Source organism: Podarcis filfolensis (genome assembly GCF_964270895.1).
Source record: "Podarcis filfolensis genome assembly, chromosome: Z".
Taxonomy (NCBI): Eukaryota; Metazoa; Chordata; class Lepidosauria; order Squamata; family Lacertidae; genus Podarcis; species Podarcis filfolensis.
This window is the reverse complement of record NC_139617.1, coordinates 5,056,650-5,080,906: the sequence shown is the minus strand read 5'-3', so window position 1 is coordinate 5,080,906 and position 24,257 is coordinate 5,056,650. Positions and strand designations below refer to the sequence as shown.

The following is a 24,257-nucleotide window of genomic DNA, read 5'->3' as shown; positions in this document are numbered from 1 at the left end:
ATGAAGTGAATATTCACTGCTGTGGAGAAATGTCCCAAGCAAGTAATGTATTGCCTGATCAATGGAGGAGAGAGGAGAAGTCGGAAAATCACCCTACCTAACGCAGAACAACCAGAAAATCCCATGCTTTGAAGAGGTTGGCAGGGCTGGCGCACAAAAGTCTGACATGATATGTGGCAGTTAGCCAGGACAGGCTGTGCAATGGATGGAAGATCCAAAGGGCAGTGGCAGCACCAGGGAGTGTGAAACAGCTGGTCAGTGCTTTGAATCAGAGACTAATAATTCAAGGTGCTGGTTTTAACTTTTAAAGCCTTAAATGGCTCAGGACCACAATACCTGAAGGACCACCTCACTCCATATAAACCATCCCAGACACTGCGATCATCATCTGAGGCCCTCCTTCGTGTGCCTCCTCCTCGAGAGGTCCAGAGGATGGCAACACAAGAATGGGCCTTCTATACTGGCTCCCTATCTGTGGAATGCTCTCTCCAGAGAGGTTCACCTGGCACCTTCATTAGGTGCAAGGCAAACGTGTTCCTCTTCAACCACACTGTTGGCTGATTAATATTCTACAGCCTTTTAAATGTAACTGTGGGAAGGGGGGGTGTTGTTTTGCTGTTTTGTTTTTACTTATTTGCTTGCTTTTATCCTGTATTTTATTCTGTGAATCCCCCTGAGATCTTATAATGAAGGGCAGTACATAAATCTAAAAAATAAAATAAAAGGGAAAAGATCCTGATGAACAGAATTGTCCAGATCATGTGATGGCTGTTATTCAAGAAGGGAGCAATATCCATCAAGAAAAAAATCGAAGGTTTCAAACTTACTTTATTTATTTAACTTAAAAAATCTTGTATATGACTATTCATTTGTGTGTGTGTGTGTGTGTGATTTACAACTGTAGAAAATAAAACCATACAATAAAAATATTTTTAAAAATAGAAACCAGACACCGGCTAGCTATTGTGGAAATAGGTATTCTTAATTGCCTGCATAAGCCTGGTGGAATGGAAAAGTTTTCAGAAGGCTTTTGGAAACTGGCACAGAAGCTGCCAGCAGACTCTCTGTTGGCAGAGTATTCCTACGGTACTTTGCTGAGGACACTATATGGCTGAGTTTCTTGCTGTTATCAAGTGAGCCTCGCCAACTTGGTGAATATCCAGCGATGCTCCTGCTGATGACCTGTGCTCAGTCTGGAATATAAGGGTTCAGGCAGTCCCCGAGGGACCCTGGACCTAAGTGGTTCAGGGCTTTTGTAAATTAATACATCTCTACAAAACAGGGAGGAGAGGGAGCAAGAGAGAAACTAAGATCTTCTTGTTCTTTTTTTCTCTCTTGCAAGTGTCCTAGTTTCAGAGTCATTTTGTCAGATTAATCCCAAGCAGAAATATTTGCTTTCTCTCCCCCCCCCCCCGCACCTTTAGCAAGCTCTGTGCAGAACTAAATTTTTGGCATGACATTTTGTGGTGGTGGGGAGGGGGAATTACTAGCTTTGAAGACAACCTCCAGCTTCTCCCTGCTGCTACGAAGTTTCATGAAAGCTCGCTTCTTAGTGATATCAACTCTGCAATGCTTTGCTAAATTCCCTTGAAATAAAAGCTGGCTCTTATTTTTAAGAGCAGTTACCCAGCAACACAGCCTCATGCCCTCCCGGATTTCTGTTGCCTTCCTCCTCCACAACTCCCTCCCCACCAAAAAACAACAACCCTGCTTTGTTCTGCTGTTAACTTTATGTGCTGCTTTTAAGTGGTGCATTCGGGTGAGTGTGTTAATGATCATTACCAATGACTGTCTGTTACCCTGTGAAGCGTTTCCTGGTGATTAAAGGGGGCATGCAAACAGACAATTGAACCATAGACCAGGCCAAAGGCCACAGCCTGAGGCTGACTGCCTAATCCCATGGCCTGATTACTTCTGCAAAAGTCATTAAGGTTTTGACGGGCAAATAAAACAATGGACCAGTTCTGCGTCCTTCTTCTAGACCTGGAACAAATTGTCTATGTGGTTTGCAATTGATGTGGGCGCTTGCAGAACCGACTGCTCTTCCATACTAAAATGCGGCAGGGGGCACCCCTAGTATTTCATGGTGAGGCTGGGCTAGTCCTCTTTTTCCTTCCACTCCAGTTCTCCTAGATAAAGGATTTTTGAGGGGATGGCCCCTGGCTTATTACATACCCTCCAACATTTCACTGATGAAAATAGGGAGGTCCCATTCCATAATGATAACTTTAATATATATATATATATATATATATATATATATATATATACCCCCAACATCTTACTGGGTTGCCCCAGCACTCTGGGCAGCTTCCAACATATAAAAACATAATTAATTTAAAAAAATAAACTTCCCTATACAGGATTGGGGGTTGGACAACTCTGTACTCTCCAACATTTCTCCAATGAAAATAGGGACATCCTAAGGAAAAGCGGGACATTCCAGGATCAAATAAGAAACCGGGGATGGCTTCTCTAAATCAGGGATGTCCCTTGAAAATAGGGACACTTGGAGGGTCTGTGATTAAATTCCTTCCATATTAAGGATGAGCAAATGTGTGGATTTGTTTCCTGCCTGTTATTCATCTCCTGCCTCATCTTAACTCAGTCTGTCACAATTCTGCATTAGTTGGTGATTATTAATTTTTAATTCCACGGATTAAGCCATCGGTATGTTTCTCCTAATAGAAACGTATGCAATTTCTCCTAATATAACTCTCTCACTTTTGTAAGTGATTTTCCCATATGTAAAGGAATTTGTATGCTATTTTCATTTAACATACACATTCTTATCCATGTTTTGTCCCTGTTATACACTTTCGGCTGAATTACTGAGTTGAAAAATTTGAAAGAAGCATTAACTTCATGTGTTATTCTGGGAAGTGAAAATTAGGTAGGTTTGCATCAAAATTCAAACTGAGCTGATTTTCTCCTCATCCCTCTTCCTGATGAAAGCCTGCATGTTCAGCTCTGTTCATCCCATTTCTTTTCTGCAAGGCCTTTGGAACAGCAAGCCATGAGAGCAAACTGTTCAAGTATTTTCTCCTTGTCACAACCTGCTGTTCTGCAGCACAGACTGGGGTGCTTAGATGTACAGCACTTATTCCACAAACAGTACTTACTGGGATGGTGACCTTGGGGTTTTTTTGGGGGGGTGTTCTTTGGCACCCTTGCTTTTAGTATCTATTTCTGTTATTCTTGTGTGAACTGCTTGGGGGACCGAGACTTAAAAATGGGAAACACATTTTTAAAACAACTTCATCTGCAAATTTCACTCAAGGCTGTGGGCTTCACAACACTCAAACATCTCACAGGCTATGGAACTGGATTTCAAGGGGCACTTTTCTAGATCATGAAACCTGCTGATTTTTATTTTTTGAAATCCTGAAGTTTAGAAATCAGTTGCCAATGGATATGCATGAGGTTAAGGTTTTGAAAAAAATTACTCTCCTGGTGGGCACCAAGTGTTTGCATTTTATAATGCCTCCTGCAGAGCAGATTCGTTTGGAGAAAGCTAGTTATGCCCATTTGTTTCAATATGTCTGCTATGAGTAGGACAGATGAAAGAAAGTGCTTCTTCATGTAGTTAAACTACAGCAAGCTTCTACTATGTTCTTACAACTAGCAATTCTATAGATATAGGACCATGTGTTACCAGTGCTGAAATTACAACACTAGCTGCCAGTGAGCTAATGGGCCCAATTCAAAGTGGTAGAACCAGTGTGTAAAGCCCCAACGGGCTTGGGACCTGAGTGCCTTCCCTGGTATCAACCATCTTGGACTACAATCAGCAGGTGAGGCCTTGGTGGTGGTTCCATGACTGGGGAATCTTTGCAATAAGGAAAGTGAAAGGAACACACAAGGGGAAGTGTGGGATAGCCCTTTCTTTGATGCAACACCATCATGTGACATCTCCACAAACATATCAGATTGATCTGGAAATAGCCAACATTTGCCTAACTGCCCTGCCAATAACACAGGATGCAGTGCAAGCAGGAATCTTGATACCCCAAAGGCCTAACCCGTAGTTTGGAATGTCCCTGACAATATGCTCTGAAACATTATTTGGTCTCATGGCAGACTTCCAGGGGTTCCTCAGCATATGAGCTGACACGGAAGTATTTTCTGGAATGTAGAATGCAGTGTTTGAATTATTAGGGGATGGGGTAAACCATGAGATCCCCCCACCCCACCCCACCCCACCCCAACATGCTCCCTCTCTTTGCGCCTTCTGGAACGAACTGTAAATTTGAATGCCAGTGAATGATGATCCGTCTTCTGAAAAAAAGTACCTTGGCCTATAGAGTCTAATAGCAATATGATGTGAGTAATGCTGGGTATCTGTGCAAATTGCTCATTGCTGTTCTGAATATAAAATGAGTAGCTCTGGCCATTAAAACCTGCATGATATCTTAGCTGTTACTGTATGTAATCTGCATGCAAAATATAGCCATGTATTCCACTAAAATGGTAGCAAAAAAGAGAGGTTATATGTGGTATAGAAACCTTGTATTCAGTCTTTTCCCGAATACATTTTTAAGATATGTAAGCTACTTTTCTTAACACAGTATCCCTTCCTAGACAATGCTAGAAAGACTGGTGTAAGCATGGAAATATAGAAGTAAATGACTCCTATCCTCTTGTCTCCTCTTCCTCTGCCATCATAAGCCAGAGTACGTTAATTCTCGTCATTCTTTTCTTTTTCTCTCTACCAATGTTTTCCCCTCCCCTCCCCTCCCTGCTCCCATGTCCTTCTCTGCCCCTCCCTGTATCATTATAGAGTTGATTTGCTTCTCTAGATTTTTTTTCTTTGTTTTAATTTTATTTTTTCCCTTTCGTTCTAACTTAAGTTCATTTTGTTATGTGGTGACCGCAGTTATGGATGACGCTCCCCCCGGCACACAGGAATATATTATGTTACGGCAAGATTCCATCCAATCTACGGAATTAAAGAAAAAAGAATCCCCCTTTCGTGCTAAATGTCACGAAATCTTCTGCTGTCCTCTGAAGCAAGTGCACCTCAAAGAGAACACAGAACCTGAAGGTTTGTGCACCACGAGATCCATGTTCGTTTTCTTTTTCCCGGTTTTTAAATTTTTTATTTTCCTTTCCTTTGTTTTTGTTTTTTTTGGAGAGAGCGTGCCTGTCCTACGGATTGTGTCTTGTGTGTTCTTTGGCCTGTGTTTAATATAATGCAACTGGATGCAGCAATTTGCCTGGGGTTCATGTATCACCCTCTGCTACTTTGCTTGCTTGTTAATGTCTGATACGAGTCATGGGCCACTGTATAAAATATAATTCACTGATATAGGAAAACCTTTTGTGGGTGTGTGGGTGTGTGGGTGTATGTGTGTATGTATGTATATATGTATATATATACGTATATGTATATATATAAATATATATATATATAATAGTTGACAATGCTTTAAAAATTACTGATCAACACTTTTATTTCTGTCCATTTTCATCATTACACGTGCCTTTTGGCTGCCAAAACTTGCTTGCTTTTTCTAAAACAGCATCTTAACAGCTCCCTCTTCTCTCTCTTCACCTGAGAAGTTCTCCTCCACCTTAGTATTTCAAAGTTGCACTCAGCTGGGAATAAATATTAGATCGCACTTAAAGCTGGATTCTCTGACACTTTTACACTTCATAAAGCTTTTGCGCATTGCTGTCCAAAAAAAAAAAAAAAGGCTTATAAAAGCTGTAGTTTGGCAAAGCAGGATAAGTTGAATGTACTGCACGCCCGGTTGCATTTTGGATAAGTTCTGTGCATGCAGTAGAGCTAATGTCTGAGTGGAATGTTTCCTTTTTATTTTCCAGAGATGGTAATCAGGTATGGGTGACCACTTGCTTGCTTGTTCCCCAGAAACTATTAATAAGGAAATGTGTCTTGTTAGCCTGTCAGTTTGGGGTATATATGAGCTTAAACATCCACCCTCTCCAGACAACCTAATTCTTGATTTTCTGTAATGCTGTTTTTATATGTTTTCTACTACTGCCTCAATTCCTATCTGGTAAGACTTTGCACGTTTTACATGAGCTTCTATATATGGTCCAATAGCAGATGTCTTTATAACAAAGAAAGAGTGCATTTCAGAGGTTATAAATATATAGGATTGGATCCTACTCTGACTGATACAGGTGTGATAAAATGAGGGTTTGTGCAACACAATTGCCGTGTCACAACTGTCTGGTTTCTACAGTCACAATGTGTACACATGGGGCACATCAGTGTATGTGATGCTTCACAGTTACATCAGCAAAATGGAGTAAGTCTCTGCCCTCAATGAGCTTTCATACTGCTAGTGGTACTCCTCTTTCCATTATCCAGTTCTGTAGGTTTCCAGTATGCATGTGTGTCCCCAAAATAAACATAGTGGTGCTTTAAAGTTAACATGAACAAAACAGACGTCTGATTTCAAGGAGCTTACATATTTCTAATGGGCCTCATTGCATTATCCCATTCTATGGCCATACAACTATCTCATAGCCAAATAGGCCCATGAAGATTGCATATGTAACATGATAGTTTTTGCAGTTTTAAATGGAAAATATGATTGCCTGTTTTGTCAGAAGATAGGTTGCAATAAACACTTTCAAGAAGTCTCAGAGGCACATGTGTTTTTTCTTTTGCCTGCACCTATGTTTGTCTAGGATTGTTGCTGTTACCCACAAATGTAGATCTTTGCTTTACTAAATATTACAGGAACAACATCTATAGCTATGGAAAAGGAACAACAGTGAAATCTTTCTTTTCTTTTGGGTAGATTGTAGCTCAGTTTAATGCTTTCAGTGGCATGGACATGTGAGATGGGCAACTTCTGAGAGATTTAATTCATGCAGCTACATGTGTAATAAAAGTGGAACAGTTCCTGAATCTCTGAATTGTATTATCTTTCATGTCAAAGCAATGGCCTTTGGTTTTAGATTTAGATGTTCAAAAAACAACAATTGCTCTGCAAACAAACTGGCCAGAAGCTTCAAATGTCAGTGAGTTGTGGCTGGCAAGAGTTGGCAATTTCAGACAACATTTGGATTATTATTTTTTTGGTTTCATTTATATTCATGCATAGTTTCTTGCAAGGAGAAGCTTAGAAGTTCTAGAAAATTATCCTTTACTAACCTTTGTGTTGCTTGCTTTTTTCCCCAAAAGAAAAAGTGATGCTACTGATGTCAGAGAGAAACATGCATTGTTTTAGAAATAACAGAGTTGTTGAGTGTTTTAAGTTGATTTTTTAACACTACTTGGTTAATGAACATTCAGTTTGGTGTTATCGCTCCTGGTTATAACGTGTGTTTGTAGCAATATTTATATATTATTGCTACAAGTATGAAGCATCCATTTATAGAAGGCACTAGGGTCTTGATATACATGGGGTCATATCAGACAATACCCTTTTGCTGATCCTACCATTATGCAGGGTAGAGAACAAATGTCTGTCATCCCTGTCTGCCATCCTGATAATGCCATTCACTGGGACAAAATGTTTGATTTTTGGTTCAGGTGTGAAAAATGCAAGATGTGTAGGTCAAAATCATGTAGTCAATCTCCTGGTTGAAAAACAAAAACAAAGCCTCCATCAGAGGTTTAATCACAGAATTTGGGGGTTCCAACCTTACTAGGTTTTGCTCACATGAGACTGCCTTGTTTAATTGAGTGCTTGCTAATCTCTCAACTGTTCATGTATTGTCATTCTTTAAAAGAAAAGAAAGCCTGACTCATTATACGCAAAAATTATGAATATTATTCATGTAATATGTATAAAGGTGAAGTCCCACACTGTGCTATATTTCTTCAGCATAATATTTATATTAATACATGCATATTTTAATACAGTTATATACATTGCTTTATGCATCTGTTTAAGTGCTTGTTGCATTGGAAAACCTGGAATAAAAATGTGTACACTGCATTTAATAATGCATATAATCAAGCATATTATGTGCGAGCACTCTCACTATGTTTAATGGAACTGGGATGGGGGTAGAACCGTGCATTTTGTTGAGAATAAGGAGTGGAGTGAGGAATCCATTTGGGTAAACTCAACATTGGGATTATGAGAAAATTCCACCCCCTTCTAACACAGATTGAATTTCTATGTGCATTGGCTTTTGTCCTGGGATGTATTTGCTCCCTTCCCTCCATGTGATGGGTCAGATTGGTGAAGAGGCATCACCAAGTGGCCTGCTTGTTCCTTAACAAATGTAATTAGCACATGACAATATTAATCTCTTTTCCTTGGGATATTTGTAGAATTGAGCTTGAGATGGGCAGCTACCAGATGCAAATGCCGCTCCCCCCCCCCATATTCCAACAAGTTTCTCTTCTTCATAAAAAGCTTCTTCCACCACCACCACCCCACACCCTGGAAGCATTTCATTCAGCATGGTAGTTCCGTTGCTCCATTTCAGTGACATATTTTAATCATTAAGCCATTCTTCCAGAAAACGTTGTAGAACCAAAGAGACCAGACAGTCTGCCTCATTCTAATGCACATACCTAATAGCAAAAGACAAATGTCTTTTTCTCCTTCTGAGGATATATGTTTCCATTCACAAAGAGGCATCCAGGCACGAGATAAGAAATGGCAATGTGATGTTATCTAATCCATAAATGTTGAGAGGGTGTCAGTTCCTGTACAGATGGAAACAAGTGTGCTGACTTATGCCAACTGCATGAATATTGCACTTTTAAAAAAAGAATGCTGTTTAGTGTGAAGATATGTACTCATGATTACTTGCCACATTTTAATTCTTCTCTAACAATCTGGGAATATGTTAGTTGGGTGCCTCTTCCAGCATTTCTCTTCATAATTCATGCCATAATTCGGTTCAACTCATAGGATTCAAAAGTATATGAGTCATCTTTAAGATTTTGCTTGTACAGGGACAGCATGCTAGAAGGATCTAGGCTACATGTAATGATGTAGACCAAGGCACTTCTTCACACAAGGCATAGTTCAACTACAGAATTTGCTTCTTCAGGAGGCAATGATGGCCAGCAACTTGGTTGTCTTTAAAAGAGGGTTGGACAAATTCATGGAAGAGAAGGCTGTGCATGACTCCTAGCCACAATGGCTATGTTCTACCTCAGGCTTCCTCAATCTCGGCCCTCCAGATGTTTTTGGCCTACACCTCCCATGATCCCTAGCTAACAGGACCAGTGGTCAGGGATGATGGGAATTGTAGTCTCAAAACATCTGGAGGGCTGAGGTTGAGGAAGCCTGTTCTACCTCAGTGGTCAAAGGCAGAGGATAGTGTTATTGTGCTCAGGTGCTGTTTGAGGTTTTCCCATTGGGGCATCTGGTTGTCCACTGTGATAACAAGGTGCAAGGCTAGATGGGCCATTGTCCTGGTCCAGCAGAGTTATTCTTATGTGCTTATGTTCATATCAACTTAATCTAAAGTTTGTGCCCAACATTAGTTCTACTCTGAGCTGGTCCATGGAAATTAATAGAAATGGCTTACTTAAGTCCATTAATTTCAGAGGGTCTACTCTGAGTAGAACTTAGTTGGAAACAACCCTAAGTTTATATCAGCCTGTCCTAACCTTTGGCTTATTTGGCTATGTTTGAAGCAAGAGGAAGAACAAGAAAGTAGTAGGGCCCTTGTGTGGAGAAGAGAGAAATGCTGTTGGATGACATAGAGAAGACAGAACTGCTCAACAACTACTTTGCATGACTGGCAGTGACTCTTTAGAATTTCAGACATAGGTCTTTCCCAGCCCTATCTGAAGATGCCAAGGACTGGACCTGAGACCTTTTGCATACAAGGAAGATGCTTTACCCCCGAGCTATGCTCTGTCTCCTAAGGTGGGTCTTGGCCAATATCTTAGCCATCTAACTCCACTGCAACCAACCTTGGTTACCTTAGAAGCCCCCACAGAAGAAGTTGTGGAACGGTCCGTATGGTTGCCTGAGATTCCCCAGAGGCTTTTGCACATTCTCCATTACAGCCAGGCAAAAGCACAGAACATATGTATCACTCCACTCAAGCAGGGAATCTGGTTCTCGCGGCAGGAAGGCCATCTGAGAGGCATGCTGCAGCTATTTGTTCTCCTAAATAGTTTAAACATAAGCTGCTGCTATCTTTCCAAAACAGGGTTACGTAAAGAGAAGCCTGTTTCTGCAAAAACCTAATTTGTGTTAGTACATTCAGAGCAGCGAGGCTATAATGAGGTTGTGTGCGTGTTTCTCCCTTAAACACACACACACACAAACACACCCCACCACCACTCATTGGTTAGTTGCTGTCATAGATAGTTTGGCGCATTGCCCATACCTCTGGTTTTGATGCGATTCCCCACCCATCCCTTCCCCTCCTTCCCTCTCTCTGCAGCAGTCTGCCTCCCTCAGGGCACACATAACCTTTTTAAACAGGAAAGTAGAGGAGCATGGCCAAGTCAGTGCATGAGAGGCTGGTAATGAAGGATGGCAGCCCTCAATGAGAAACACAGAAGTATGATGGGTTAGAGCAGTGTTTCCCAAACTTAGTCTGAAAACAGCTGGAGACCCAAGACTGGGAAACACTGGGCTAGAGAATGTTAAGGGTGCTAGGCAGAGAAGAGCCAGTGCATTGTGTGGGTGGGTGATCTAAGTTACCCATGCCCATTCATTTCAATGTGTCTGCTCTGAGCAGGGTAGCTAAAAGGGAGTACTTCTTCACACAGTGCAGAGTTACATCATGGAACTAATTCCCACTGGAGGCAGTGAAGGCTACCAACTTGGATGGCTTTTAAAGAGAACTGGGCAAATTGGTGGGGGATCAAGCCTACTAACGGCTACTCAACATGATGGCTATGCTCTGCCTCCACAGTTTGAGGCAACAATGCTTCTGAACCCCATTTGCTGGAAACCATGGGAGTGGAGAGTGCTCAGGTGCTGCTTGAATATTTTGCAGAAGCAAAATATTGGCCATTGTGAGAACAGGATGCTGGACTAGGTGGGCCACTGGTCTGATCCAGTGGGGTCTTCTTTGCTACTTAATGTTCATTTGCCTTTGACTAGCAATAGAAGAATCTGTACAAAAATGCATTATTTTAGGCAAACTTAACTATAAAATGTGTATATTGGGGGTGGGGAGGTGGATCACACTAAAATGCTGATGAATTCTCATGAAGACTTAGAAGAAGCCCCACCACCACTACAAATAGATGTGAAGTGAACTTAAAGAAAGAAATATGAGGAATTGAAAGGAATCAAAATTGAAAGTTTTGTTTCTCCCCCATGTGCTGTTTGTTAAAAATTAAGCCTCTGTATATGACCTCCCTATTTCTTGTCTGGGATGTCCTGGAATGAAGCATTCCAGCACCCATCCTTCTCCCCCCAGATAGGCTTAGTTCACTTCAGCTGTCAGATATTAGCAGCAAACAATTCACTTCCCTCCTTTGCAGCACATACACCTCCAGGTCCACCAATTCGCAAAGGCACATAAACAAGTAAGTTACATAACCCCCAGTTATCACACTGGAGAGCCAGTGTGGTGTAGTGGTTAAGAGCGGTGGACTCGTAATCTGGGGAACCGGGTTCGCGTCCCCGCTCCTCCACATGCAGCTGCTGGGTGACCTTGGGCCAGTCACACTTCTTTGAAATCTCTCAGCCTCACTCACCTCACAGAGTGTTTGTTGTGGGGGAGGAAGGAAAAGGAGAATGTTAGCCGCTTTGAGACTCCTTCGGGTAGTGATAAAGCGGGGTATCAAATCCAAACTCTTCTTCTTCAACTCCATCCCACAAGTGCATAAATTTATGAAAAGCAGATTACAAATCCATGAATGCCAAATAGCTCCTTATACCTGCCGACAAAAGAAGTGGTAAAGAAGTTACCCAAATGCCCAATTTTGCATGTTGCACCAAAGAATTTCCAGTTCAGAAGAATGGAAGGATTACACCGCTCCCCACAAAAAGATGCAGTCACTGGTCAGTAGCCTACCTGGGACAACATCTGAAGCTATTATCTGAGATTAAATGGTTGCTGTTATTGTTGTTGTTAAGAACTTAAACCTCAACCTTTGCCAACCTAGTGCCCTCCACAAGTTTTGGAGTGTGCCTATTAGCTGCAGCCAGTTTCTCCCTCCCACTCCATTGGCTTACTACATTTGTTGATAAGAGGATGCTGTCCTCCACCTCCTGCGAAGGTTGGAAGCTTACAGCCTTCAACATGTTGCTGAACTACATACTTTCATAGTCTCTGCCACTGGCATGCTTCCTGGTGGGAGTTGGAGTCCAATGACATCCAAGGAGCTCCTTTCCTCCCCTACAAGTCATGTGAAATGGCATTGAAAATCTAAGAACAATTCATAACCAACAAGCCTTTATCCATTATGAACAGCTTTGTAGGCAGGATGAAGCTTTCAATGACAGTTGGCCACAATGGCTATGTTGGACCTCCACAGTCAGAGGCTTCTGAATACCTGTTGCTGGAAACCACAGGAGGGAGAGCACTATTGCACACAGGTCACGCTTGCAGGCTTCCCTTAGAAATACAGTTCGCTACTGTGGTCTAGATGGGCCTTTGGGCTGATCCAGCAGCTAGGCTGTTTGCATGTTCTTAAACTGAATAATTTAAATGTCACCATAAAGGGAAGGAGAAAAAAACAGAAATTCTGATGGTGATGGTGATGATGAAGAACCTATTTTCCCTGTGACTGATTTGTCATGTCCCTGGAAGACACAGAGGAAGAGGAGGCGCTAAGCTAAAGGCCCATTACGTGGTACAGCTAAAGTCATGTTTTTTCAGTTGAGACTACAGGAACCCTGTCATTGCAAATCATTTGCTGCAAGGCTCCTACTTCCATGGCATTGTCTCTACAAGGAATACATTTTCCAGGGCCATGCTGATTGCTAATGAAGAGCATGGGAGTTTTTTTTAAAAAAGGCTTGGAAGCTGGTGTATACACAATGACAAGAAAAGTCATGAGTCATGCTTGAAGAGACTGATTAACTACTCATGACAAGGCTTCCGATAAGCAAGCTTAGAACAGAATGACATCAAATGTGGTTGATGGACTTCAGGTAAATCACCTGCCCTATTTGAAACTTGGCTTGGGATAGCTATCACGTACTTTCTGTGTTTTAATCAGGAGGGTTTATTTCCCCTTAAACAATAACAATTTTATGCATTTTTTTTTAAAAAAGATACTTATTCACCTTTCATCAGATGATTTCAGAGCCAGATACAAAAAGTGTGAAAGCTATTGACATAAAACTATTCACACTAGATATATCAATAGCATTAGGGACATGGGGGGCACTGTGCTTTAAACCACTGATCCTCTTGGGCTTGCTGATCGGAAGGTTGGCGGTTTGAATCCCCACAGCAATCCCTGTTGCTATGTCTCAGCTCCTGCCAACCCAACAGTTCGAAAGCATGCCAGTGCAAGTAGATAAATAGGTACCACAGCGACAGGAAGGTAAATGGTGTTTCCGTGCACTCTGGCTTCTGTCACGGTGTCCTGTTGTGCCAGAAGTGGTTTAGTCATGCTGGCCACATGACCAAGAAAGTTGTCTGTGGAAAATTGTTGGCTCCCTTGGCCTGAAAGCAAGATGAGCACAACAACCCCATAGTCGTCTTTGACTGGACTTAACTGTCCAGGGGTCCTTTATCTATCCATAGCATAGCATAGCATAGCAAGCTGCCATTGGTCTGTGTAGCTCAGTGTTGTCTATAACAGGGGTTCCTAAACTGTTCACAAGCTTCATTCACATGGTCTACACCACGTTTGTAAGGAGCAGTAACTAAATAGCAGGCACAGTGGCTGCTCTATTATTCTTAGTACCCAGCAGCCTGCCTAGAAAGAGAGTGGGATGTACGGGAAGTGACAAGCAGAGGAGGCACTTGAAAGGAGTGGAGAGGATTAGCAGTGAAGTTAATGGGAGGCGAGAATTAATTAAATCTTGATTCAACTCAAAATCATGCAGCATCCAACACAGCACATTACAATTGTTACAACATTATTATTTTTTAAAAAACCATTAAGTGGTCCTCAGCAACTTTCAAGTGGTTCACTGGGTAGGAGGGAGGGAGGGAATCATAGGTCTACCATGACTGGCAGTGGCTCTCTAGGAAATGCAGACAGGGGTCACACCCAAGCCTACCTGGAGATGCTGGGGACTCGACCTGGGACTTCATTCACACAAAGCAAATGTGCCACACCAGGAGTGGGGAATCTTAGACATTGGGACCAAATGTGGCCCTCGAGCCCTCTATCTGGCCCTTCAAATTTTCCCTGGGCCCCATCCCCTTTCCTCAGAACACTCCCCCCATGGGTACTACTTTGCACCCCAAATATTTTTGGCTGTCCTTGAACTCCCACATTGCCTCTGGTTCACCTGGATGGAGAATAGAGAGAGGTGAGTATGTGCAGAAAATACCCTACTGAACAAAGGTAAAATCTGCATTCAACACTCACTTTTGTCTCTGACCCCACCCACTACTGGCATGTAATCCATGGAAGGGTGCCTAGGTGGGAATGTGGCGCTCAGAGTGCATAAAGGGTCCTCACTCCTGATTTCTGCCACTGAGCTTGTCCCAACCCACCAGGCCAAGTGACCTGAGTGATTCTCGCAGTTGCACTCCTGCTGCGTCAGAATCCACCTGCTGATGAAGCTGAATCCATTAGGTGATGAAAAATTAAACAGCGTTGCCCACTTCAATATCTCTGTAAAGTGTGGCTTGATTATGCAGATGTATTGCTAATCCTTAACTGCATTATAAGTAGATGTTATTTTCCAGGAATGGTCTTTCTCTAAAAGTGAGCATCTTCCATTTCACCATGATAATGCTGAAGGCCACATGACTGGGAGGGCTGTAAGTAACCAACTAAGTCTGGGGTGGTGAATACTTTTCACCACAAGGGCCACATTCCAGGGTGGTCAAGGTCAAAGGCAAAAGTGGGCAGAGCAACAAATGTAAGTGTTTCCTTTGTGCACTTGGCTGGTTTCCACACACACACACACACACACACACACACACACACCTCTATCCTCTATCCAGGCGAGCAAGAGGCATTATCAGAGTTCTCAGGTGGTGTGGATGTGTGCAAAGTAGGGCAACCTTCACACCAGACTTTCAAAGCACTATTGCAACCACATTAAAGAATCATGGCTTTCCCCAAAGAATCCAGCGACTGCAATTTGTTTAGGGGTGCTGTGGGTTGTTAGGAGGACCCCTATTCCCCTCAGCCACAATTCTCAGAGTTCCCAGGGAAGAGGGACTGATGGTTAAACCATTCTGGGAATTGTGAATATGTCCTAGTACTGATGAGGGATGTGGCCTGCAGAACGGTCATGTAGCTGGAAAGGGTGTGTTGCCGAGAGAGAGTTCGGAAGGCCAGATGGAGAGGCCTTGGGGTCAAAAGTTCCTCATCCATGAACTCATCTGTAGACTCATGCATGGCCATTGGGCTAACCCTGAGTGCTAGCTTTCTTTTTCCTCCCCCCCCACCTCCCACAACTAAATTAAGACTGACATATCCATATAGTGAAGGAAAACTGGAGCTTGGTTCAGACCTATTTATACAGAGCAACAAGACCTTAGGTAGCAGATGTATTTCACCCCTGATACAAACACATACATCAACAATGACACTAAAATGCAGCCATCCTAGGGTTGGATTTATCCTGGTATGGATCAGGGATGAAGGCCAATAGCTGGAAGAATTATTGCAGAATCTGTGGCACAATGAGTTTCCAATACCACAACTGATGCATTGGATTCCTCTGTTGCATAACATTACAACTCACACATCTACTAGCACAAGAGCCCTTCAACTAGCAGACAGAGAACATTGGATACAGTCCAATTATTGTTGCATCTCTGTCCCACAAACCTTCTGTGACGGACCCCAGGGCAGTGTACATAGGGGTTCCCACTGGACTCCCATCCATGCACTGATGAGATCAAGAACATCTTAGCTTCAGCAAGGATACTACAATCTATGCCTTTGGACTGTGCTGTGTGGCTGCTATATATATATGTCTCCCATGGGTGCTGTGTGCATCCGAAAAAGCCGCACATACGGCACTCCCATCTTTGGATGTGAGGCACAGAGTTTCTAGGAATGGGAAGAGAAGAAAAAATCAACCTCGCTGAATGGAGAACAATTCCAACTTACAAAGTGGAGGAAGAAGAAAATAAGCTCTCAGCTTTGAGTAACCCAGTGCCACATGCTGGTGTTCTGCACTTGGAACACAAATTGGTGGATACAAATGGCCAAGCAATGCCAGAAGCAACAGATGAGCAATTCTGACTGAACCCAGCCCAAGATCATGGCATCACTAACACTACTACAGTGAAGGGGAGAGATATTCAAATGGTACATAGGAGCAAGGAGGAGAGAATCATAAAACCATAGAATTGTAGAGTTGGAAGGGACCCTCTGCAATGCAGGAATCTCAGCTAAAGCCTCCATGACAGATGGCCATAAGATCTCTGTCTAAAAACCTCCAAGGAAGGAGGAGATTCCACCACCTTCCCAGGTTCCACTGTCAAACAGCTTCCTGTTGTTTAGTCAGAATTTCCTTTCTTCTAACGCGAAGCCATTGGTTTGGGTCCTACCCTCTGGAGCAGGAGAAAACAAGCTTAGAACATCTTCCATTGGCCTACATGACTTTTTTTTTTGCCCATTTCTTCATGGGCAACTTTCCAGGAGCCACATGCTAGTGGTGGGCTGGGGCCATTGCAAAAGTGGGCAGGGCTATGGATTTAACTCTTACCTTTGCACCATAGGTTGCAGTCCAGCCACGCAAAAGGCAGTTTTCACATGTGCATGTATCTCATCCTCATTCCAGGCAACCAAGAGGCACTGTCACAGTTCATGGACACATTCCAGCCCCCCAAAGGACTCAAGGAGGATGTGCCCAGTGGAAGGAACTGTGGTCCATAGGTCACATTTGCTCTCCCAGCTGGAAGTTTCACACTGCAGACCTAGGATCACCTCTGCATGCAGCCTCTTACCAGTCTTAGACTGGAGATGGGGAACTGGATTCAGTTGGTGGTCCAGATCCTTCTCTCCTCCAGCCTGATTGCCTCTCCGGCCCACCAGATCATAACCATAGGATGGATTGTGGGGGTTGAATATAGCCCTAGAATCTTCCAACACTCAGCTCCATTGGATGGCTCCTAATTAGACCCATCAACCCGGAGGTTCACCACCACCCCTGCCCTGCAGCCTATTTCAAGAATACATTTGCTTGTATCCTGCTTCCTTCTCTGTCTTGAGACACTCATAATCTAACATCCTCCCCGCCCCCCCTTCTCCGGCTGAAATCATCCTCCCAGTCAAAAGGTGTTTTCTTTTTATCAGTCTTTGATAGAAACAGTTTAGTTGTACACACATTTCTTCTAAAGTGTGAAACGTTAGTGTGAGCCCGCCAGCATGCAGAGAGATAACTCAGAGGAGAAAATGTGTGAAAAATGTTACGTTGTGTTCCCCCTCCCCCCCCACATACACCATGGAATGCTTTCTTATTAAAAGCTAGTTCTCTGCACCCCCATCAAACAGAAAGATTTAGGTCAACAAAGAGAATGCCTAGAACTGTCAGATTAATCAATAAATAGGGATGCCCATTCTTTGATTCCTTCACCCTGAACATCAGCCTTGTATTGTTGTAGGTCGAAGTTGTGATCCTTTGGATGTTGCTGGACTTGATCTCCAATAATCTCTGAACATTGATCATACTAGCTTGGGCTGATTGGAGTTGGTATCCAACACCATCTGAAGGGACACATCACCCCTGGTTTAGCCATCCCATCCCAAATAGTATGTCTTCATCATTCCACAGATGGGGTGCACTTTATTTTTTACTTTTAAAAAACAAACACAATTTTTTTTTGGGGGGGGGGAATGGAGAGAAACTGAAATCAACAGATTATTCTATCCATAGTCACAGGTGAATGAACGTAAGTACCAAAGACCCTGCCATATTAGGCCAATCATCCATCTAGTACAGATTCCTGTTTTTCCAGGATGCTGGACCAACCAATGGCCTCCGGGAAACTGGCAGGCATGTTTTTATAGCCTCTTCTCTGCTTGCTGCATTAATTTATTTTGCACGATGTTGGAGACTCTAGTACCAGGAAGAGTTGGGCCTCTGTGCGACAGCCCCACACGGTGTTGCTGAAACTGCAATGCAGAACATTTACTGGGTAGCGAAATACCCTTTGGCTCTACCCTAGCCCCGCCCACCCAGGCTGGCCATTGGGCTCTCCTGGACAGGAAGAGCTATAAAGGGCGAGAGTCTGCATGAGCCACATTAGTCTCAGTCTTCCTGACTCTGGTGTGTTCCTTGGCTCTGACTCTTGGTTTTGTTCTTTGGCAGCCAACCTCATGGCTGAGTTTCCATCTCACCTCTGCCTCAGTCTTGGCTGCTGCACTTCACTGAGTTTCTTAGCATGTTCACTGAGGGATGTAGTGCATCTAGCTGAGTATTGCCACTGCACAGATTGGCCAAACCAATTTAGGATTACAAGTAGGGGGCATCTCCTGGCCCTGCAAGGAGATTGGAAGGGATTGAATTTGGGGCCTTCATCATGCAATACAAATACTCTGCCGCTGAGCTGAGGGCCTTCCCTGCGAATTATTTCTTCTTCTTCTTCTTCTTCTTCTTCTTCTTCTTCTTCTTCTTCTTCTTCAGTCATAGCCTGCTTTGTCACCATTTAAGGCAGGGCTAAGGAGCATGTGGCTCTCCAGATGTGCAGAACTACAACACCCATCATCCCTGACCACTGGCCATGCTGATGGGGTTTGTGGAAATTGGTATCCAATAACATCAAGAGAGGAAAAAGTTCCCCATCCATTATCTAGGGCAGTTTCCCAAACCTGGGTCTCCAGCAGTTTTTGGACTACAAAATGCCAAACTCTGCTCCAAGACATGAACCTTTGTCCCATTCCACAAAGGGCAGTAAAAATACATGAGCTGGCCCCATGAACCTCATCTCAGGACTTCGTTGAGCCTGTTTATCCTTTTTAGAAGGAGCAGCATCACCACAGAACTGCATTTTTTAAAAAAGCAACACACCGAGAAACAACAAGGCTCACAATAGCTGTTTGTCATGACGGCTATATACTACCCCCAGGACCAGAGGCAGCCTGACTGTGAATATCAACTGCAGAGGGCAAGTAGGGAAAGGACTGTTGTGCTCAGGTTCCCATAGATATATCTGGTTGGCCCCTGTGAGGACAGGATGCTAGACTCCTGTCCAGTCTGATCCAGCAGGTCTCTTCGCATATTCTGAAACTCTTTTCACTGGCTAGTTCCTGCAGTGTGTGCTGGACGAGTGTTAGCTCAGAACACCAAGGAAGAGGACACCTCAGTCAGCAAATAGCTGAATTCTTTTCAACTGAGAAATGATTTATATTTGCAGGATACGTGACCTGCGCTGTACTTTTGCTCTTTCCAAATGTATATATACTGCCAGGAAAGGGGCGGGTGCCATGATTGTTCCACAATATGAAAGGCCAGGTCTGATGTTCTTTGATTAATTATAAGCACAGACCAAGGTAGCTAAATCATTTCTGGAATGGTGAATGCACTGAGATTTCAAGCCAAACTACCAAGTTCCTTCTCATTGTGATCTGAATGCCAAGAGCATACATTGTCCTCATTTCCACACATCTTATTTTAAGTATTTTAAATATCATTTTCTGTCATGCAGTTATTTTAATCTGGAGATATCCAGCACCAAATCTACATCTGGACCTTTGCCTAATGTTCCAAAAACCTATCAGAATGATCAACCTTCTCTACTGTACTCCTGGCGAGACAGGATGGACAGATCTTCCGAAGCTGCCTCTTTGTTGGCCAGTGATCCATGTTTAATAGCGCATACCTCATTAATACTCCCACAGCCACAGATAGAACCAACAATCCTCCAACCAACCCAGGAGGGAGAGGGGGATTGACAGTTAATGAAACACCATGGGACTGTCCTCCCCACTTGGGTGTGGTTGGTTGGGTTTTATCTTCTAGGGATACTTACCCCATCAAACCTCCACCTCTTCCCCATACCATTTTGACCCAGGAGTCCTGGCTCAAGGATGACTTGTTATTGAGGGGATGTTACCCCTCTATTGGGGAGGCTAGTATGGGGTCTGGGATTTCCACTATTGAAGGGCTAGGGAGGAATGGCGGTGGGGCTAAATATCTCTATCGGCGAAGGGTTTCAAGATGCAGTGATCCTTGAACCCCTTCCAATCTACGCCCCATCCCAAGGGATGAGGGTAGGGAGAGCATGGATTACCCACCTCCATCATTGGTCCTGTGCAATGCCAGGTCCATAGGCAACAAAACCGCCACCATGCATGACTTTTTTGTCTCGCAGGGGATTGACCTGGCTTGCATGACGGAGACCTGGGTACGGGAAGGTGAAGTAGTCTCCCTACATGAGATAACACCCCCAGGTTTCTCTGTCCTCCATCAATCGCGGACTGTGGATCGGGGGGGAGGAGTAGCATTGTTAATCCGGGAGGATTGCTCTTTCAGAGCTCTGCCATCACCGGCGATCTCCGGCATTGAAAGTGTTGGTTTCGTGTGGGGCACCAAGGAGAGCTTGGCTGTCTGGAGGATGTACCGACCACCCAGCACACCGGCAGCCACCCTGTCAGACCTGCTGGAGGTGGTGGCGGGCTGGGCCCTGGAGTTCGCAAACCTACTGGTTTTGGGAGACTTCAACGTCCATGCCGATGCCGCTCCCTCCTCACAGGCTCTGGACCTACTGACTTCCATGGCAACACTAGGGCTCTCCCAGTTTGTTTTGGGCTCCACTCATCAAGCAGGCCACACGCTGGATCTGATCTTTGGGACTGGCATAGATGTGATCATGCTTCCCCCTGTGGAAGTGCCATGGTCTGATCACTACGCTCTGAAAGCCAAGATTGACTTCCCGCTCCTCCCCTGCTCGGGTGGCGAACCTATTTGGGCTCGTCCGCGAAAACAGATGGACCCTGATAGATTCCGACAAGACCCTGCTCCTCCTGGTGACTCATTAGATGACCTTGTTGAGGACTGGAATAACCGGCTCTTATATGGGGATATATAATCAAGGGTAAGATAAGAGGTATGAATTTGCTGAACATATCGTTAATTGGAATACAAAGAGGGAGGTGGGAGGGAGTCAGGAAAATAAGTTAAAAAGGGAAAAATGGTGAGAAACTGAAAAGAGAGATTTTTGATTTTCTTGTTTTTTCTTTTTTTTTCTTCTCTATGTTTTTTCTATGTTTTTTGTGTTGAATTTATTGTTTAAGATTTTGTAAACTTTTTTCTGTTTTGTTAAAATCCAATAAAATATCATTATATATATAAAAAAGGAATAACCGGCTCTTGGCAGCCATTGATAAGATCGCGCCTAAGCGCCCTCTGCGACCCAGTCGAAACCAGGCCTCTTGGTTTACTGAGGAGCTCCGGAAAATGAAGCGGGATCTCAGATGGCTAGAGCGAGTATGGCGACGGACTCGTGACGGAGCCTCAAAAACATCTTATAGGACGCTTATGAAAGCCTATGAGATGGCTTTGAAAGCTGCTAAGAAATCTTACTTTGCAGCTTCCATTGCATCCGCTAGCTCTCGCCCGGCACAACTTTTTAGAATAATTAGGTCAATAACGTCCTTAGGAGGACAACCAAATTTAAGCACAAATTCGACCCACAGCTGTGAGGCATTTGCGAGCTTTTTTGCGGAGAAAGTCCTGTTGCTCCGCCGTGACCTCCCTGCCAATTTAGATACAGTTACTGAAATGGAGGCCCCTCGACTGACTTCAGGTCCAGTGTTGGACCATTTCGATCGGATACTCCCTGCTGATGTGGATAGATTCCTCCAAGTTGGTAGGCCCACCACCTGCCTCCTTCATCCGTGCCCATCTTGGCTGATTAGGGAGTGTCCAGATGTTGCACGGACCCCCCTGGTTGAAATTATCAATTTGTCCCTTGACACGGGGACATTCCCAGGGGAACTGAAGGAAGCAGTAGTGTGTCCACTCTTAAAGAAAACTTCATTAGATCCCTTAGACCTATCCAATTACCGCCCAGTTTCAAATCTTCCATATCTGGGTAAGATAATTGAGAGAGCGGTTGCTGAACAGCTTGGTAGGTTTCTGGAGGAAACATCGGCATTAGATCCATTTCAGTCCGGTTTCCGTCCTGGTTTTGGGACGGAGACGGCTCTGGTTGCCCTAACAGATGATCTCTGTAGACAACTGGATCGAGGCGGGTCAGGACTGCTGATCCTTTTAGATTTGTCAGCGGCCTTTGACATGGTCGATCATGATCTTCTGGACCACCGCCTCGCAGACGTGGGGATACAGGGCATAGCCCGTAACTGGCTGTGCTCTTTTATCTCTGGTTGGGGACAGAGGGTGGCACTAGGGAGGGAAATGTCGTCGCGCCATTCCTTGGTGTGTGGAGTGCCGCAGGGTGCAATTCTCTCCCCGATGCTTTTTAACATCTTTATGTTGCCCAGATTATCCGGAGCTTTGGGCTGGGCTGTCACCAGTATGCTGATGACACTCAGCTCTATCTGCTGATGGATGGCCACACCGACTCGGCCCCGAACACACTGACCAGATGCTTGGAAGCTGTGGCTAGATGGTTTCGTGGGAGCCGATTGAAACTAAATCCTTCAAAGACAGAGGTCCTCTGGCTGGGTCGGGATGGCATGGGGATGAGGGACCAACTCCCTTCTCTTGCGGGGTCCCAATTAGTGCCATTGCCTTCCGTTAAGAGTTTGGGTGTAATCCTTGACGCCTCCCTTTCCATGGAGGCGCAAGTTACAGCAACAGCCAAGGCGACATTTTCCCACCTTTGCTGCATCAAGCAGTTCGTCCCTTACCTTTCCCGCCCTGACCTGGCCACAGTGATCCATGCGATGGTCATCCCCAGGCTTGACTACTGTAATTCGCTCTACGCGGGGCTGCCCTTGAAGCTGTCCCAGAAACTCCAGCGGGTGCAGAATGCTGCAGTGAGGCTCCTCACGGGGTCTCTGCCATGGGAGCATATTCAGCCAGTGCTTTTCAAACTGCACTGGCTCCCGGTAGAGTACAGGGTCAGATTTAAGGTGCTGCTTTTGACCTCTAAAGCCCTTCACGGCCTAGGACCCTCATACCTACGAGACCGCCTCTCCTGGTATGCCCCACGGAGAGCCTCAAGGTCCATAAATAGCAACACCCTAGTGGTCCCGGGCCCTAAGGAAGTTAGATTGGCTTCAACCAGAGCCAGGGCCTTTTCAACTCTGGCTCCGGGGCCTGGTGGAACGCTCTGCCTCATGAGACCAGGGCCCTGCAGGATCTGATTTCTTTCCGCAGGGCCTGTAAGACAGAGTTGTTCCACCTGCCCTCTGGCTTGGAGCCAATTTGATTCCCTCCCTCTTTTTCTTTTTTTCTTTCCTTCTCCTCCTGCGTTGAGGCTACATTTTATTTTAATGTTGTAATATTTTAATGTTGTATTTTAATTTGTATTTAAGTTGTAATCATTCAACTCATTTTTATTATTGCTTGTAAGCCGCTCTGAGCCTTGGCTGGGGAGGGCGGGGTATAAATAAAAAATTATTATTATTATTATTATTATTTTCTTGCTGGTGTCAGTGATCTCATGACTTGCATGGAGCCTTTGGAATTCAAAGTCAGGCCTTTTCTTTTGCTAAGTTTCAAATGATTGAAATGGACAGCAGAAGCTTATAAAATTAGGTATGGTGTGGAGAAAGTAGACGGACCCCACCCACACACATAGGTCAGAACTTTAGATACTGCATTAGAGTTGGTTGGCCGTAGAATTTTTGAGTCCCATCTACACTACTCATTTAAAGCAGTATCATACCACTTCAAACAGTCATGGCTTCCCCTAAATAACTCTGAGAGCTGCTGCTTGTTTTGTGTGCTGAGAGTTGTTAGGAGACCCTTATTTCCCTCTTAGAGCTACAGTTTCCAGAATGGTTTAACAGTTAATCAGTCTTCCCAGGGAATTCTGTGAATTATAGCTCTGCATGCAAGGCATAAAGGGTGGGGTGAGCTAGTATCAACCATGATGCCTGCAAATCATCTCAATATCCTTGTAGAAATCCACAGTGCGTAAGACAGTTTGCTCTTCCTGTTTGTGATGGCCCAGTGTTTCCTACACACCCTTAAACATGCCTCACATTTCATTGGAGGCCAGGACTGGACACTGATCCTCCTTTCCCTCAGAATAGAGAGATGCAAAGAGCTTCTGTCTGCAAGTGGGTAAGCTGTTGGCATAGATGGTGGAGGGCATAAGACAAGCCCTGCTGG

At 44.2% G+C, this 24,257-nt stretch overlaps 1 protein-coding gene across 6 annotated transcripts in view; it reads left to right on the top strand.

Moving 5' to 3' along the window:
• FGF13 (fibroblast growth factor 13) overlaps positions 1 to 24,257 on the top strand; it is a 235,754-nt gene that overhangs the window by 112,600 nt on the left and 98,897 nt on the right. For 3 of the 6 annotated variants that reach the window (XM_083595640.1, XM_083595639.1, XM_083595642.1), the window contains one exon: positions 4,877 to 5,044. The exons of 1 other annotated variant lie outside the window; for it this stretch is intronic. In XM_083595640.1, coding sequence (XP_083451766.1) covers positions 4,877 to 5,044 — 168 coding nt within the window. Of the gene's footprint in view, positions 1 to 4,780; positions 5,045 to 24,257 lie in introns of all 6 variants that reach the window. 2 more of the 6 variants (XM_083595638.1, XM_083595643.1) reach the window with 1 other exon arrangement.